Raw genomic sequence first — 14645 nt, 5'->3', positions numbered from 1 at the left:
TTTGTTTTTGCCTTTTGCATTTAAAATAAGATGAACTTATACAACTAATATAGAAGTCAATGGTCTAAGAAATATTTATGTATGTGTTGAAATGGAAGATAGCATATGAGATAGCATAAGATGAAGATTGGTGGGGCTTGAGGTTGGCATTAGGTATATGGGGATTGACAGGGGACAGGGATAGGTATAGGCACCCGATAAGTCGGGTTTCCATAATTGTCTGGAAAAGTCTTAAAATAGAGGTATGGTTTTCAATGTCTAAAGTTTATCTAAGATGTGTGAGTGTGTCCTGTAATCGTTTGTCTGTGGATGTTGGTGGGTGGGTGGATTCCATTCAATATCTGTAGCCACTGCCATCGTTGTCACCGTTCTGGCCACCGGGTCCGAAGCCATTGCCATTGCGTCCCTGGCCTGGTTTGCCGCTGGAGTAGCCTTGGCCATCATTGTCCTGATCATTCGATCGACCGCCAGGACGACCACTGGAATAGCCATTCTGACCGTTCAGATCCTGTCCTTGTCCACCTGGGCGACCGCTGGAATAACCACCTGCCCCGAAGTCTTGACCTTGACCTCCTGGACGTCCGCCTGAGTAGCCCTGTCCATCGTTGTTATCCTGGCCAATGACACGTCCACCAATGATCACACGACCGCCATCACCGCCGTTACCGTTGCCGTTGCTGCCTGGGCGTCCACTGGAGTAGCCACCTTGGCCCAAATCTTGTCCGCCTGGCCGACCACCGGGGTAGCCACCATCACCGTTGCCGTTTCCATTACCACCGGGCCGTCCGCTGGAGTACCCATTTTGACCTAAGTCCTGTCCACCTGGGCGACCACCAGAATACCCACCACCGCCATTGCCATTGCCAGGACGACCGCTTGAATAGCCATCGGCACCCAGACTCTGACCTCCAGGGCCAGTTCCTGATCCCGAACCAGAACCATCGTTAGCATCGCCCTCATAACGGATTTGTGGTCGGTATCCCTGCTGATCAGCTTCGTACTCGACAATCTTGATGAGATAATAGAGAGAATAGAAAAAAAACGAATTAGCCGTTAATATTGTGATCATCTTCGTCTCTCGTGTTGTGATGCCCTCCTCGAAGCCAACTTCGCGCTTACTTGCTTCCTTCCATCGGGCAACAGAACATTGTACTGGCCGGTGGTGAAGTCACCGTCGCGCATCTCTGAATGCCCGAATGAGAGCCCACTTGGAGCGTCCTCAACTTGGTAATTAAATTCGTATTTAGCGGGTTCCTACAGGGGTCGAGCCAGCGTGTGGAGAAATAGAAAGAAAGAGACAGATAGAGAATAGAGAAAGAGAGAGAGACAGTTTGAGAGATTGGGAAGAAAGTGCGTAAGCAAAAACGAAGGCAGTGCAAGAGACCTAAGGCGAGCAGGTGCAGCAATTAGGGCAGAGAAGCAATCCACACGGAGCAAAAGTTTTCAGTGAAGGTGATGCAATGATCAACCAACCCGGAAAGCTACCCAAAACTACTTACATCGTTGTCATAGTCCGCTCCATTGCCGTTGCCGCCTGCACCACCTCCAGCGCCAGCGCCGGAAGCAGGAGGTCCATACGAATCGGAAGGTCTGCCTCCAAAGCCACCCTGTCCTTGTCCACCCTGTCCTGGAGCGCCGTAGCTGCTCGAAGGACGACCGCCACCGTTGTTGCCATTGCCAGGAGCACCATAAGTATCCGAAGGTTTGCCGCCTAGACCGCCGCCCTGTCCACCTTGTCCTGGAGCTCCGTAGCTGCTCGAAGGACGACCTCCGCCATTGCCATTGCCAGGAGCACCATACGAATCCGAGGGTCTGCCTCCAAAGCCACCCTGTCCTTGTCCACCTTGTCCTGGAGCGCCGTAGCTGCTTGATGGACGACCACCACCGTTATTGCCATTGCCGGGAGCACCATAAGTATCCGAAGGTTTGCCGCCCGGTCCACCTTGTCCTGGAGCTCCGTAGCTGCTCGAAGGCCGACCACCACCGTTATTGCCATTGCCGGGAGCACCATACGAATCCGAGGGTCTGCCTCCAATGCCACCCTGTCCTTGTCCACCTTGTCCTGGAGCACCGTAGCTGCTTGATGGACGACCACCACCGTTATTGCCATTGCCGGGAGCACCATAAGTATCCGAAGGTTTGCCGCCTAGACCGCCGCCCGGTCCACCTTGTCCTGGAGCTCCGTAGCTGCTTGAAGGACGACCACCACCGTTATTGCCGTTGCCGGGAGCACCATACGAATCCGAGGGTCTGCCTCCAAAGCCACCCTGTCCTTGTCCACCTTGTCCTGGAGCGCCATAGCTGCTTGAGGGACGACCACCTCCGTTGTTGCCATTGCCATTGCCAGGAGCACCATAAGAATCAGAAGGACGTCCACCACTGCCACCACCACCGTTGGCATCTGGAGCACCATAACTATCTGAAGGCGGCAGATATGAGTTCACTGGCGGTTCAGGACGTGCCAGAACCGCCGTCACCAAGAGCATTAGGCCCAATAACTTAAACATATTCCACACAATTTAAATATCCCTGCTTTTGCCTGGCCTTTTCGAGGAGCTCTAGCTTGACTTGAATCTTGGAGCACTGCCGAATTCTGACTGATCTCTGGCTACAATGACAGCGTATATTTATATGGCAGCACAATTTCAGTTCAACTCACAAAACGAAACTGAAAGTGACTAGGAGTTGGCCGAATCATCTATGCTCAACTATGATGCGGTGGTGGTGGCGGTGGCAACCACACCGAACAGCTGCCGTTGCCGCTGCTGCTGCTGCTGCCACATACGATCATCTTCAAAGGCGCCAACTCAGCTGCATTCTATAACGAACCTAAAACTCAAATCTCCATCTCAATCAACGCTCTGCTCTAGCTTAGATCGTACGTGAACGAATCGCAGTCTCTCTGTGTGTGTTGCCAAGAGCTGATTTGCCTTCTTTTGTGGCAAACACACACACACACGCACACATCTTCGAGGCAAGTGATTGTGCTGGGGCCCCTCTCTGGAACAAAGTAGTCTACTTGCATGCGAGGTGAATGTGTCGGCATCTGCCTCACCATCAGCATCAGCATCTGCATCGGCATTGGCGTCGGCGTTTGTGACAAGCTCCAAAACTTTACGTTTTTGTGTTTACCTTGTCAAAGAAAAAATTGAAGAAGATCGTGCCACAGGCGACCCCAATTGATACAGAGTCTTTTTTGGTATAGACAAATTAAATTGCGTTCAATGGGCATAGAAGGATTGGCACACCGTAGACCAAAGGATTCAATAAGAAACAAAAAAAGTAAAACACTCATTCTGGATAAAGACTTTCAAAGACAATTATTATATAATTTAATTTTTCATCTTCTTTAAGTTAACATTTCCTTGCAATTATAGTCCTACGCATACATTGTTTCAATTTGATGGGAAATTAATTGAATTAAATTTACACATCCGCCTACCATAAGCCAAATGGAAGCCAAGGAATTAATTGCTACACTACGTGCCTAATCTTCAAGAGGCACCACATCCTCCTCCTCCACCTCCTGCGTCAGTTAATTTACCAGACGTGGGGGTTAAAAGCTACCGATCTCCGATCTTCATCACGTCGCCAAGTTAACCCCAAACATAACTCATCCTCATCATGGCTCATCTTGATCATCAGATAATCTTTATTCATTCAGTTGCCAACTTTCTCAGGTATAAATGTTTATAGCGTCCAAAGACTTGCCAGAGGAGTAAAACATGTATTACATAGATAATTACACAAACTATACACAAATCGTAAAGCACAAAGAGTAAAAGTCCACCCAAGTAGCAGCATAGAATCAAGGTTAAAATGGAGATCACAAGTTGAAATATGCAAAGCCAGCGGCATTCATAGAAGGCTACAACAGAACAACAATAAAAAATGATAAATAATTAAGGCAATTATTTAGTAGTTATGCACTTACAACTGGCCAAGAATAAAAAATAATAAACACAACCAATTGCTCCATTTGGTGGATTTAAAAAAGTTGAAGATGAGCCAAATATCAGCCGGGTAAGACCAAAGCCTCGTCCATAACTAAGATAATTAAGATTAAGAATTCTATATATGTATATGGAAATTTTTAAAAATATCTAGCTCACTCAGATTTGAAGACAGCTGTGCAACTTATTTGCTCTGCTATATCACACATTGCTCTATAGTTCTCATTGTTATCCAACTGAATCTTAATATATAGAGAATATATCGATATGGCTAGTCCACATAAACAAAGGAAACGTAAACGATTTGCTGATGGAACTAAAATGCCGCTCATAGTGTTAGTTAAAGGTGGGAAAGAGAAATGAAATTGTAATTGTCCTTGTTGACAACAGGTTGCTAGCATCAGGGATGCCAACTTGCTTTTCTAAAACACGTACCCAAGGATTCAGTTAAGGAATTGCCGTCTATCTGACAACCCTAAAATTAAACAGCATCTGCGCAGCATCCAATCCAATTGCTGACGTCATTAGTTCTATTTATATAGTGACATAAACTGTTTTGACATCAACAGGTAATGAAAATTTATTGGGGGTGGTAAGGACATACATAGGACATGTGTAAAGGCTTTTAATGAAAACTCTGCAAATATCTTAATTAGAATAACCCAAGATTTCTTATCTCATTCAGATCTTTATAGATTCTCCTAAATGGTTAAATTTGGCTTGATAGTTTTTTAAATGAAATTAATTTGCTTTTACTTACTTTTACTTATACAAATAAATACAAGTTCTCTTTATTTTCAAGAGATAACTATCAGTTGCATACTTTATGGGCTACACTTTTGCCATTTCATATCCCGAAATCAGACCTTGCATATAAATATGATAAACAATACAACATCATAGGTCCATTTTTGGTATATAGATTTATACTAGTTTAATAAACTAAAATCAACATACATACAGTTTAACAAAACTGTTCCATAATTATTCCGATCCGGTTCAAAATCTACAGGATTTTGAAGAAACGGTAAAAAAAAGAAACACTGTATAGTTAAAGTTTTGACGATACCCCTAAATATCCTTCCAGAGGGGAAACCCCTTTTTCTTTTAAGATAAAGATGTAAATATTTACGACACATCCAATTTTTATCATTTCATCACAACATATTCGTTTTTCCCTATACCAAAAGCTTTCTAAACTAGAAGCAAACCGCGTGGAATTTCAAAATTTTTAATAATCTTTTTTGCCCTTAATGCCATTTTTCGGCACTAAATTTTCACAACTTTCCGACAATACAATTCATTCGTTAACTTAAATTTAATTCCCTGTTTTCCAAAAGCCACCCAATGGACCTGTTTTCTAATTTCACAGGACAAAGTTTTTGAAACTTAAATTAATGATACATATCAAATGATTATAATCTGCTTACATTAACCTTAAAATATCCAACAACCCAAAAACTTTCCCCAACTGCAAATAAATTGCATCATTTATGGATTCAACTCTCATGTTTTAGCCTTACAACATTATCATGAATTTCTCACCATATTAACAATCCACAATCTTCCATTTTCCTCGAGTTATGCTTCACTGCATCCAAACTATACATATAAAATTAGCAGACGAGGAGACATCTTCTCAAAGGCATGAACTATATGTACATAAATAAATATATATGTATACAAATTTATATCTAACTTAGTCGCAATGACAACTCATGAGTTTGTTTTTCACAGTTCATGACACAATAGAGCCTTCTCTTCTGTAAAAATGCTGATGTCCCTTTTAAATTTATGGCTTCACGAGTTTTATTTATGTATTTACCTTTTTAACTGATATATAAATTTAAGCTTAAACATGAAATTAAAAAAATAAAAAATGACCCCAATGGAAATAATTTCGAAAAATTGCAGTAGCATGAAGCAAGCATCCACTCCCACTCCTCTGCATCCTCCAACCATTCATCCTCTAACCTACTCCCCGCCATCCCGATCCCTAGACCCGCGCTGATCTTTACACAAATCGCCGCCCGCTGGCAAAGTGAAGTGATAAATTTACGCAACCTTGGAGACGAAAGACACATACAGTCACCACATGCGGCAGCAACATCAGCAGCAGCAGCAGCAGCAAGTTGTTTGGCACAGTTTCGAGGAGAAATAACACAAAAACAACAAGAAAAAAACAAAACCCTTCAAAGCTGCTGTCAGTTTGATTCAGGCTCAGCCTCAGCATCAGCCTCACCGGCGGCATCACGCCTCATCTGGTTGAACAATGCATATAAAAATAGAATTTGGACTGAATTCGCAATAAAATCCCAAAAAACACACACATAATGCAGGAAGTTTATTGAACTTTACACTTCAAAATTCGAAAAAGATTTCAAATCGATTACTTTTGGCTGATGCGTTTAGAAGGGCTAATGCAGCTGCATAACTGCAGTTTCTTTAGTGGGTGGTGGGCGCTGGGGGAGGGGGAGCACGAGCACGCGCTATTGTCGTGTAGATCCGTGATCAAATCAAGTGAAGTGCATTAAAGTACTAGCAACAACAACAACAAAAGAGCCTCAAGTGCAGCTGGAAAACAAAAACACAAAAAAAAGTGAAGCGAAATAATGATCGTATCGACTTTAGTATACCATGCATTAGGGGAACTACATACATATGAGTAAAAGCGTTTTTTACATGCCATAGGCTATCTCGCTCATTCAAAGAACTACTTAAGCATTTTGGCGCCTCAACAACAACATTTTGGTTCTTATAGTGAAAACCAATTATGGAAAGTAACTTGGCTAATTGTTAGACAATTTTTATGAAATTTTGTGGACCAATCGATATTGATATTAAATATTAGTGTACTAAATTTAAGTTAAGATGATAATAATAGCACAAGAGAAACATAAATCTCCTTAAGTATACTATCTGGAATTCTCTATCTATACACTAGCAAAGGGACATGTCTAGAACGGCTATAGGATAGGTTTGAAGTTATAGGATTCCTTCTGCCTGTTACATAAATTTCATTGAGCTTAATATACCATTTTTGTCAATGGATGTGCATGGTATAAAAACGTTGAAATGATGAAGCCCGTTTTGATGATTATGATTATGTTGAAGGTAAAACGTTGCATTGTTGCACTCTTCTGCACGTGTGATGGAGAGCCTAGGAGTTGGAGTTGCATTTTGGAGTTGAAGCTGGATTTGGAATTGGAGTTTTTGGCGCCGACTGGAACTAGAATTGTAAGGAAGTTAAGGTTACTGCATCTTTCGCAAGTGCTCAATGCAATTCAATGCTCATTTGTATGCGTCAATTTTGTAGGTAAATGAAATTCGCAATTAATTAAAATCAAAACTACTGATGAGCTTCATGATTTGAGTGGAATGCTAAATGTATGTAGGTATGGATAAATTTCAAGTTAATTCATAAAAAAAATATATTTACACAATCCAACAGATTGGCAAGTAACTACATATGTATACTAATGACACCACACACAAATTCACTTTAAAAGCACTTGCGATGCACTATAGACGAACCAACATCATTATATTCCTGCGCATCGATCCACATTTTTTGAAAACTTGATAGTGAAGCTAATACAGCACCACCAGTCCAAACAGATAATCGTCTCTCCGGATTGGCTATAATCTTAATCCTTATAGTTGTGGGCGTCAATGCAATTAAATCCTGTCGCAAACGCTGCTCAATATTTGGAAACAGAGTTGTACCGCCAGAGAGTACAATATTAGTGTACATATCCTTACGTAAATCCATATCACACTTGTGTATAGATTCATAAATGGCCTCATGCAGGCCGAGTGCCTCTTGACCCAGATGGCATGGCTTAAATAGAGCTTCGGGGCAGCGAAAAAGTTCATTACCCAAGGTTATTCTTTGGCCATCGGGCAGCTCATAGATTTGGTTCTGCATAGTATGGCTAAGCTTCAAGTCCTCCTCATAGTTCAATGAGACAAAGCACAGTTTCTCTTTTATGTCCCGAACAATCTCACGTTCGGCTGTGGTGCTAAACTTGTATCCACGCTCTAAGAGCAACTTACCAAGATGGTCAGTCAAATCCCGACCAGCCAAATTCAGACGTCTGACAGAATGGTTCAAGGCGTAGCCTTCGTAGATGGGAACCGTATGCGTCACACCGTCTCCAGAGTCAAGTACAATTCCACTTGTTCGTCCAGTGGCATAGAGTGAGAGCACCGCCTGTATGCCCACATATAAGGCTGGAACCTGAAATGTCTCAAACATAATTTCGGTCATCTTTTCGCGATTCTTTTTTGGATTTAATGGTGCCTCTGTGAGTAGGACAGGATTTAGGTGGGATTCTATGCGTAGCAAATCAAAGGTATGAGTCCAGATCTTTTCCATATCTTCCCAATTCGTGACAATGCCATGCTCAATGGGATACCTAAGTGTTAGCATTCCCCTTTTAATAGAAGCTGCCTCGCCAATGATACTATCTTCAAGGCGAGATTCCAACAGAACGTTTAAATGACGTGGACGGCCCACAATGGAGGGGAATATCACACGAGGTGTTTTATCACCTGCGAAACCAGCTTTACATACTCCTGAACCATTGTCAATAACAATTCCCTTGCTAGATAGTTCAGTATCGTCTTGAACGATCATTTCGTTAGTTGCAAAGGCTAATAAATAGTATGGAACACATTTTCATTGATAAACTACATTCGGATGGCATGTTATAACTTACGAATATTGAGTGACTTAAATATAATTTGTTGTGCCCTTTGATCGGATAAATCGATTCTAATTTGAGAAGGTACAAAGAATCTAGACATATTATATTTGTGTGTATTTGTGTGTCTGGATTGCTGCCTGGTCGAATGTCATTTGAAGTGTCATTTTGAAATATCTTTAATTTTGATTAGTAACAAAAGCAAGAGGAGATCCATTATTGTTAAAATGGTATACATATATCGACCATCTTACGGTCTTAAATAAGTCAAACCAAAATCAAAGTTAAAAAACTACGCTTATTTTCCGTTATAATTTTAAAGAGCCAATAAAATTAGGGCACACCATTTGCTTTTTTATCAACGAGGGTGTTTTCTATTCTTTGTCAATTCTTTTTAGTAGTAAATATATGTACATAGTTCGATTTGAATATAATAATTCTTATTTTTGATGTGAATTGTTTGCCATGAAAAATTATTGTTTTCCAATATTTAATTTACTTTAATTTAAAAAAAAAAGCAGACCCTAGTAGTCTCAGTGATTTTTAAGTGAAATACAAATTTACAGTTGGTAACACTGTTGCTTCTGCGTGTAGCTCTCTCTCTCAATCTCTCACTCGTTCACTCTCATTTGTCCGGCTGTCATTCTCTGCTAAATATAATAATAAATATTTTTAATCGACCGACCAACAAAAAATTAAGAAGAATATTTTAAAAAAATAACAAAAATCTTTTTTTTATCGATTTTTTATAAGTCAATATGTTTGTAGCACGCAACGTAACCAAAGCAGCACGGTAAGTGCAGTAATATACGTAAAAAGTCCATATCGATGCCGGGTGGTGCATCGAATTATTACATAAAAGGCAATCATGGCCAGGCCGTGAACTTGAATTGAGGCTATCAATGCATAAACGCATATTAATTTACCGTTACAGCCTAGCTGTGCGCGGAAAGCACACGCTTCCCAAGCTGCCCTATGAGTATACCGCTCTGGAGCCCATTATTTGCCGTGAGATTATGGAATTGCATCATCAGAAGCATCATCAGACCTATGTCAACAATCTAAACGCTGCAGAAGAGCAACTGCAAGACGCCAAGAGCAAGAGCGATACCACAAAAATAATTCAATTGGGTTCGGCTCTACGTTTTAATGGCGGAGGCCACATTAATCACACCATCTTCTGGCAAAATCTGTCACCTGAGAAGAGCACTCCCAGCGAGGATCTGAAAAAAGCCATCGAATCCCAATGGAAGAGCTTTGACGACTTCAAAAAGGAACTGACCGCCTTGACAGTGGGCGTTCAAGGATCTGGCTGGGGTTGGTTGGGCTACAACAAGAAGACAGGCAAATTGCAGTTGGCTGCTCTGCCCAATCAGGATCCACTTGAGGCATCAACTGGTTTGATTCCACTTTTCGGAATTGATGTTTGGGAGCATGCTTATTATTTGCAGTACAAAAATGTGCGCCCTTCGTATGTTGAGGCCATTTGGGATATTGCTAATTGGAATGACATCTCGTGCCGCTACCAGGAGGCCAAGAAACTAGTCGCTTAGAGAGCTTTAAATATATAAATGTTTAATCTATGTTTTAATGTCAAAGGCATTGGGGTCATGGAACCCAAAAACAAAAACAAACTGTAGTCTGAGATAAAGCAAATTACATACATATTGGAAACCAATTTGCAAAAATTACTGCAATTGTTTAATTTTTATAGTTTACCGCAAGCCTATATGCATTATATGTACATATAAGGGCAACCATCTATTTTTGTTTTAAAGCATAGTAATCTTTTGAAAGTTTATTAAACTTAAACAAAAAACCGATAGGATTGCCTAGGCATTAGCCAACACTATTCAAAAATTGCTTCGTTGCTGTCTGGTCATACTGTTCCGCAATCAGCTGTTTTACCTGGCAAATTTTGTGGGATCAAGAAAAACCAAATTCGAAACAAAACCATGGCCGGACGTGAAGCCGTCAAGCGCGCCGTACAACAAGTGCGTCCCATTCTCTCCGTGGACCGCGAGGAAGCACGAAAGCGTGCCCTTAATCTCTACAAGGCCTGGTACCGTCAAATTCCTTACATTGGTATGTTCCTTCTCCTGTCTGTTATGTCATCAAATCTTTCTGTTCCATAAACAAATGCATTTTTCATTATTAGTTATGGACTATGACATTCCCATGACCGTAGAGCAATGCCGGGATAAGTTGCGCGAAGAATTTGTTAAAAATCGCCATGTAAGCGACATACGCGTGATCGATATGCTGGTCATCAAGGTAAGTGAATCCCTATACTGAACTGACACCACCAACAACAACTCATTCTAACAAATTCACAGGGCCAAATGGAGCTGAAAGAATCTGTCGAGATTTGGAAGCAAAAGGGTCACATTATGCGCTACTGGAAGGAATCGCAAGAACCAAAACCCACGGACTTCCTTTCAAAATTCATTCAGGGCGTTAATTAGAATTCTTTACAATTTGAAATAGTGTTTAAAATATATGAAAAATCGTGTAAAACGAGAAACACGGCAGGCAGTTTGTTGCGCTTCTGAAACGCTTGATTATGTTCGTGATTTATTTGGGAATTTTTCTATGGATGTTTGTATGCACTTCAAAAACAAAGAACAAAACTAAACTACCATGGATTGTAGTAAGTTTGGATTGTATACAGTTTGGTGTGAATTCTCTGAGTAAGGTTACAGATTAAAACATAAGATGTAAAATGTAGTCGGTTTTGTATGTGGTTGTGGTGTGTAAAATTCAGTTCATTTCAGTTTAGTCCAGTCTTCTAGCTCTTGTTGCTTCAGGTAGGAGAATCCTTTTTAGTTTTCCTTCTCTCTCTCAGTTTATGGTATAAGATCGAGCAGATTATCCAGGGCAGCGGAATTTGCAAAGAGATCATTCGTGATTTCATCGTAGTCAACTCCTAGATCTCTCAGTTCATTGAAACAGTCGTCGCTAAATCCGGGAATTTCGAGTGAATTGTTCGTCTTGTTGAATATATCGTAACGATTTGTATAGCCAGTGCGTTCGCGAAACATCTCAGCCAATTGGTCATCGGTTAGGTCAATTCCATGTAACTTCTTCGAATGATAACGAAATCTAAAAAAAGCATCAAGTGTTAATATTAATTTAATTGCAATGACTAGTCAATAGCCATCACTTACTTTCCACGATCGACAAATTCCTCGGCACATTTAATACACTTATAAGGGTAATCCATATGCTCAAACTGATGTTGACGCAAAAGGAATCGAGTCCTGGTCTCGAAACTGCAATTGTCACAGCGCCAGACTTTTTGCTTCTGATGATTCCTCTGCTCGTGCTCTCGTAGTAGGGCGAAATTTGGAAACTTACTGTCACAACTCTGGCAACTGACCAGCGTCTCATGCTGGACATGAGCACGTTCATAATGGGTGCGCAGTTCAGTCGCATTGATATAGTTCAGTGAACACTTGTCACACTGATAATGTCGCTCCGAATGACGTTTACGATGGATAGCTAGAGTTTCGGCATTCTTGAAATTCTTATGACATATCTCACACTCATGCAATGTATCCACCGAATGCTGTTGCTGCAAATGGGCCTCATACCTCCTCATGCTGGTAAATTGTTCCGTACAGAAATTACACTGTACAGGTTCCTTTTCCTGGCAGAATCGCTGATGGGCATTTAGCCCGTACTTTTGATTGAAAACCTTATCACAAGCAGTGCATTTGTATATCTGCTGCTGCTCTGAGATTTCACTATGTGGTTGTGTGTGCATTCTTGTGTAATGCGTTCTGGCCGAGCGCTGATCCTTGAAGACGCGTGCACAGGCTGGACAATTCTGCTGCACATAGCAAAACATTTCTAAAAATAATTTAAAGTAACCTCATTATCTAGGCTTCCTTCTGATCTAATTTAGTTCTTACCAAAATCGCCGTCAATTTTATGATGATCAATTAGATGCTTTTGCATATCTGCACGGTTTTTTGTCTCATAACTATTGCAAGGACGACACTTGAAGCTTTGATCTGTAAGTAGCAAGTTGTGAAATGATTATATTATTTACATTTTATTTATATGTGACTCACTTTTGGTCAGACCAATTATATCATCTTCGTGCATATCAAAGTTATGGGCAGTCATGTAATGATTCCTTAGCTGTTTGGCTTCTTTGTGCGTATAATTGCATATATTGCAACTAAGAAGTGGAATATGCAGTGGCGTCCAAACTGCTGAAGATGTTGGCAATTGCGTGGGAGGTGAAGCTGGTTTTATGGCTTCATCCAGATTGTCAGAGCCTGGAAAACAAAGAATTTAGAAGCGTACTATATAAGCAATTCCCGTTTACTTACCTTTTGTGTGTGTGGGAGTAGCACTACTAGATTCATTTGTCATGGTATCGCTGAATTTTATCTCTTCCTTCTGATCTGAATTGGGAACATCGTTGAGTGTCATGTAGATAGCACGTTCGATCAAATCACATTCAACATCAGGCAGACCAGACATGTCGCCATTTTTATTATTAAATTTGTAATTATTATTATTGTTGTTGTTGTTATTCTCGCTGCTCTTGGTGCTGGCAGCTCCTGACTCTACATCAACTTCTCCATGGCCATTTATAATACTATTTTCAAAGAATGTTTCATTGTTCTTAGCATCGGAACCATCGTTTTCATCCTCTGCATCTTGATTGTTGGTATCATATTTGACATCAAACAATATGACTAGAAGGAAGAATTAATTATAAGGATTAAGTTGATATTTTTGGAGGCTATTAACTTACTGTCATCCTCCTTTGGCGGCTTGCTGCTGCTCATGACATCAGAATCTAAACGTGGCATTTTGGCTCCTCGCATATATAGAACATTTTCTTCTATGGGACCTGGCACTCCGTCATAGCTTTCCACGAATTGCTCAAATTCCTGACTAAATTGATTCCAGTGTAACAACTCGTCGCTGGCCTTTCGCTTCAGTTCACCCACTATAGTTTCCGCAGCCGTAGATGCAGATGGTTTGATTCTCTGGGATTCGGCATAAAGCTTGCTATGTGAGTCCAAAGCCATTTCGACAAAATGCATGGCCACCTCAAGAGCTCGACAGCAACGGATACAGATTTGCATTGGAAATTTATAGCCACTGGCGGTGACACTAACACTCAGTTCCAAATTGGTACACCGACGCAGACCCTGACCATAGGTGCTGGGCTTCTGCAGATCTGGCATTTTTGCGTCCAGTTTCACAGTCTTACGGTTCACAGAGAGACAAGCTCGGCATTTCGCTTGGTTAGCTTTGTTAGCCTTGTTAAGTGTTAACACTGCCGGCGGCGGAACCGATGTGGAATCCATTTAAAGCCCGTCGTTGTTGTAGTAGTCGCCACACGAACTAATTCCAAGGCGTTGTCAATGTTTCTGTTCACTGATTTGCGTGTTTTTTTCTTTTCGTTTCCTTTTTTTGCGAATTTATTTTTTTTTGTTAAAACAATTTTTTATACCGCTTTTTAGGCACACAGCATACCATTGGTCACCCTTATTCGGCACCCTATTTTTTGCTAACCGATTGCCACATGCTTGCAACGGCATTGTGGCTCCATCTATGTTAAAAAAGAAAGGCATTCGAAAATTTTTGCGAGCGCTACAATTTTTATCAATTTCTACTTAGTAAATGCATATAACTTGGAGAAATATAAATATAAATCGAATGTTTAATTTTTTGAAAATGGAGTCGCAGGACAATCAAAAAAAATTATCTAATAATTTTATTTCTCAATCATATCATCATCAAAAAAAAACAATATACATATCATAAAATCAAGTCATTTATCTATAAGGGTAATTTATTATGTGCCTTTATCAATTTAATCCATAGCTTTCAATATTATTCTTGCTTTCTGCTTAATTTCCAAGTAGTTTTTGAATAGGATATTGCAATATTTGTCAAGTTAATTTTAAAACAAAGTATTAGATTTTCATAAATTTATTTTAAATCGAAAAAAACACGG

At 40.6% G+C, this 14645-nt stretch overlaps 6 protein-coding genes across 6 annotated transcripts; 2 read left to right on the top strand and 4 right to left on the bottom strand.

Annotated features, from left to right (window-relative positions):
• Positions 1-54: 54 nt before the first annotated feature.
• Positions 55-2507, bottom strand: LOC6640947 (pro-resilin). The gene is made up of 3 exons (XM_002063851.3): positions 1500-2507; positions 1120-1254; positions 55-1009 (listed from the first exon to the last, which is right to left on the bottom strand). Exons 1-3 carry the CDS (start codon positions 2505-2507, stop codon positions 335-337), a joined length of 1818 nt encoding a protein of 605 aa, XP_002063887.1. The 3' UTR covers positions 55-334.
• A 1122-nt stretch (positions 2508-3629) lies between these two features.
• On the bottom strand, positions 3630-4345 carry LOC6640946 (vitamin K epoxide reductase complex subunit 1). The gene is made up of 3 exons (XM_002063850.3): positions 4113-4345; positions 3935-4047; positions 3630-3868 (listed from the first exon to the last, which is right to left on the bottom strand). The coding sequence occupies exons 1-3, from the start codon at positions 4283-4285 to the stop codon at positions 3657-3659; spliced, it is 498 nt and encodes a 165-aa protein (XP_002063886.1). The 5' UTR covers positions 4286-4345; the 3' UTR covers positions 3630-3656.
• A 3014-nt stretch (positions 4346-7359) lies between these two features.
• On the bottom strand, positions 7360-8850 carry LOC6640945 (actin-like protein 53D). The gene is made up of 2 exons (XM_023175113.2): positions 8675-8850; positions 7360-8609 (listed from the first exon to the last, which is right to left on the bottom strand). The coding sequence occupies exons 1-2, from the start codon at positions 8760-8762 to the stop codon at positions 7456-7458; spliced, it is 1242 nt and encodes a 413-aa protein (XP_023030881.2). The 5' UTR covers positions 8763-8850; the 3' UTR covers positions 7360-7455.
• Positions 8851-9352: 502 nt separating this feature from the next.
• LOC6640975 (superoxide dismutase [Mn], mitochondrial) lies at positions 9353-10223 on the top strand. Its single transcript, XM_002063848.3, has 2 exons — positions 9353-9452; positions 9594-10223. Exons 1-2 carry the CDS (start codon positions 9418-9420, stop codon positions 10210-10212), a joined length of 654 nt encoding a protein of 217 aa, XP_002063884.1. The 5' UTR covers positions 9353-9417; the 3' UTR covers positions 10213-10223.
• Positions 10224-10525: 302 nt separating this feature from the next.
• Positions 10526-11213, top strand: LOC6640974 (NADH dehydrogenase [ubiquinone] 1 alpha subcomplex subunit 6). Its single transcript, XM_002063847.4, has 3 exons — positions 10526-10744; positions 10818-10933; positions 10996-11213. Exons 1-3 carry the CDS (start codon positions 10615-10617, stop codon positions 11122-11124), a joined length of 375 nt encoding a protein of 124 aa, XP_002063883.1. The 5' UTR covers positions 10526-10614; the 3' UTR covers positions 11125-11213.
• LOC6640973 (zinc finger protein 782) lies at positions 11196-14182 on the bottom strand. Its single transcript, XM_002063846.4, has 6 exons — positions 13431-14182; positions 13000-13371; positions 12736-12945; positions 12574-12675; positions 11827-12511; positions 11196-11761 (listed from the first exon to the last, which is right to left on the bottom strand). Exons 1-6 carry the CDS (start codon positions 13990-13992, stop codon positions 11506-11508), a joined length of 2187 nt encoding a protein of 728 aa, XP_002063882.1. The 5' UTR covers positions 13993-14182; the 3' UTR covers positions 11196-11505.
• Between the last annotated feature and the right edge of the window lie 463 nt (positions 14183-14645).

The sequence above is a fragment of the Drosophila willistoni genome (genome assembly GCF_018902025.1).
Source record: "Drosophila willistoni isolate 14030-0811.24 chromosome 2L unlocalized genomic scaffold, UCI_dwil_1.1 Seg168, whole genome shotgun sequence".
Classification (NCBI taxonomy): Eukaryota; Metazoa; Arthropoda; class Insecta; order Diptera; family Drosophilidae; genus Drosophila; species Drosophila willistoni.
The sequence above is the reverse complement of the archived record's forward strand: the minus strand, read 5'-3'. Positions and strand labels throughout refer to the sequence as shown.

Excerpts from the sequence above, each read along its gene's own strand:
- LOC6640947 (XM_002063851.3), bottom strand. The coding sequence starts at position 2,507 with ATGTTTAAGTTATTGGGCCTAATGCTCTTGGTGACGGCGGTTCTGGCA. Across the intron at positions 1,255-1,499 it reads GAGCGGACTATGACAACGAT|GAACCCGCTAAATACGAATT; the intron begins GTAAGTAGTTTT and ends CGACCCCTGTAG. Across the intron at positions 1,010-1,119 it reads TGCCCGATGGAAGGAAGCAA|ATTGTCGAGTACGAAGCTGA; the intron begins GTAAGCGCGAAG and ends TATCTCATCAAG.
- LOC6640946 (XM_002063850.3), bottom strand. The coding sequence starts at position 4,285 with ATGAGCGGCATTTTAGTTCCATCAGCAAATCGTTTACGTTTCCTTTGT. Across the intron at positions 4,048-4,112 it reads ACAGCTGTCTTCAAATCTGA|TTATGGACGAGGCTTTGGTC; the intron begins GTGAGCTAGATA and ends TAATTATCTTAG. Across the intron at positions 3,869-3,934 it reads TTTTTTATTCTTGGCCAGTT|CCTTCTATGAATGCCGCTGG; the intron begins GTAAGTGCATAA and ends GTTCTGTTGTAG.
- LOC6640945 (XM_023175113.2), bottom strand. The coding sequence starts at position 8,762 with ATGTCTAGATTCTTTGTACCTTCTCAAATTAGAATCGATTTATCCGAT. Across the intron at positions 8,610-8,674 it reads ATTTAAGTCACTCAATATTC|CCTTTGCAACTAACGAAATG; the intron begins GTAAGTTATAAC and ends ACTATTTATTAG.
- LOC6640975 (XM_002063848.3), top strand. The coding sequence starts at position 9,418 with ATGTTTGTAGCACGCAACGTAACCAAAGCAGCACG. Across the intron at positions 9,453-9,593 it reads AACGTAACCAAAGCAGCACG|CCTAGCTGTGCGCGGAAAGC; the intron begins GTAAGTGCAGTA and ends TTACCGTTACAG.
- LOC6640974 (XM_002063847.4), top strand. The coding sequence starts at position 10,615 with ATGGCCGGACGTGAAGCCGTCAAGCGCGCCGTACAACAAGTGCGTCCC. Across the intron at positions 10,745-10,817 it reads CCGTCAAATTCCTTACATTG|TTATGGACTATGACATTCCC; the intron begins GTATGTTCCTTC and ends TTTCATTATTAG. Across the intron at positions 10,934-10,995 it reads TCGATATGCTGGTCATCAAG|GGCCAAATGGAGCTGAAAGA; the intron begins GTAAGTGAATCC and ends ACAAATTCACAG.
- LOC6640973 (XM_002063846.4), bottom strand. The coding sequence starts at position 13,992 with ATGGATTCCACATCGGTTCCGCCGCCGGCAGTGTTAACACTTAACAAG. Across the intron at positions 12,512-12,573 it reads TAAAATTGACGGCGATTTTG|AAATGTTTTGCTATGTGCAG; the intron begins GTAAGAACTAAA and ends AATTATTTTTAG. Across the intron at positions 11,762-11,826 it reads GAATTTGTCGATCGTGGAAA|ATTTCGTTATCATTCGAAGA; the intron begins GTAAGTGATGGC and ends TGCTTTTTTTAG.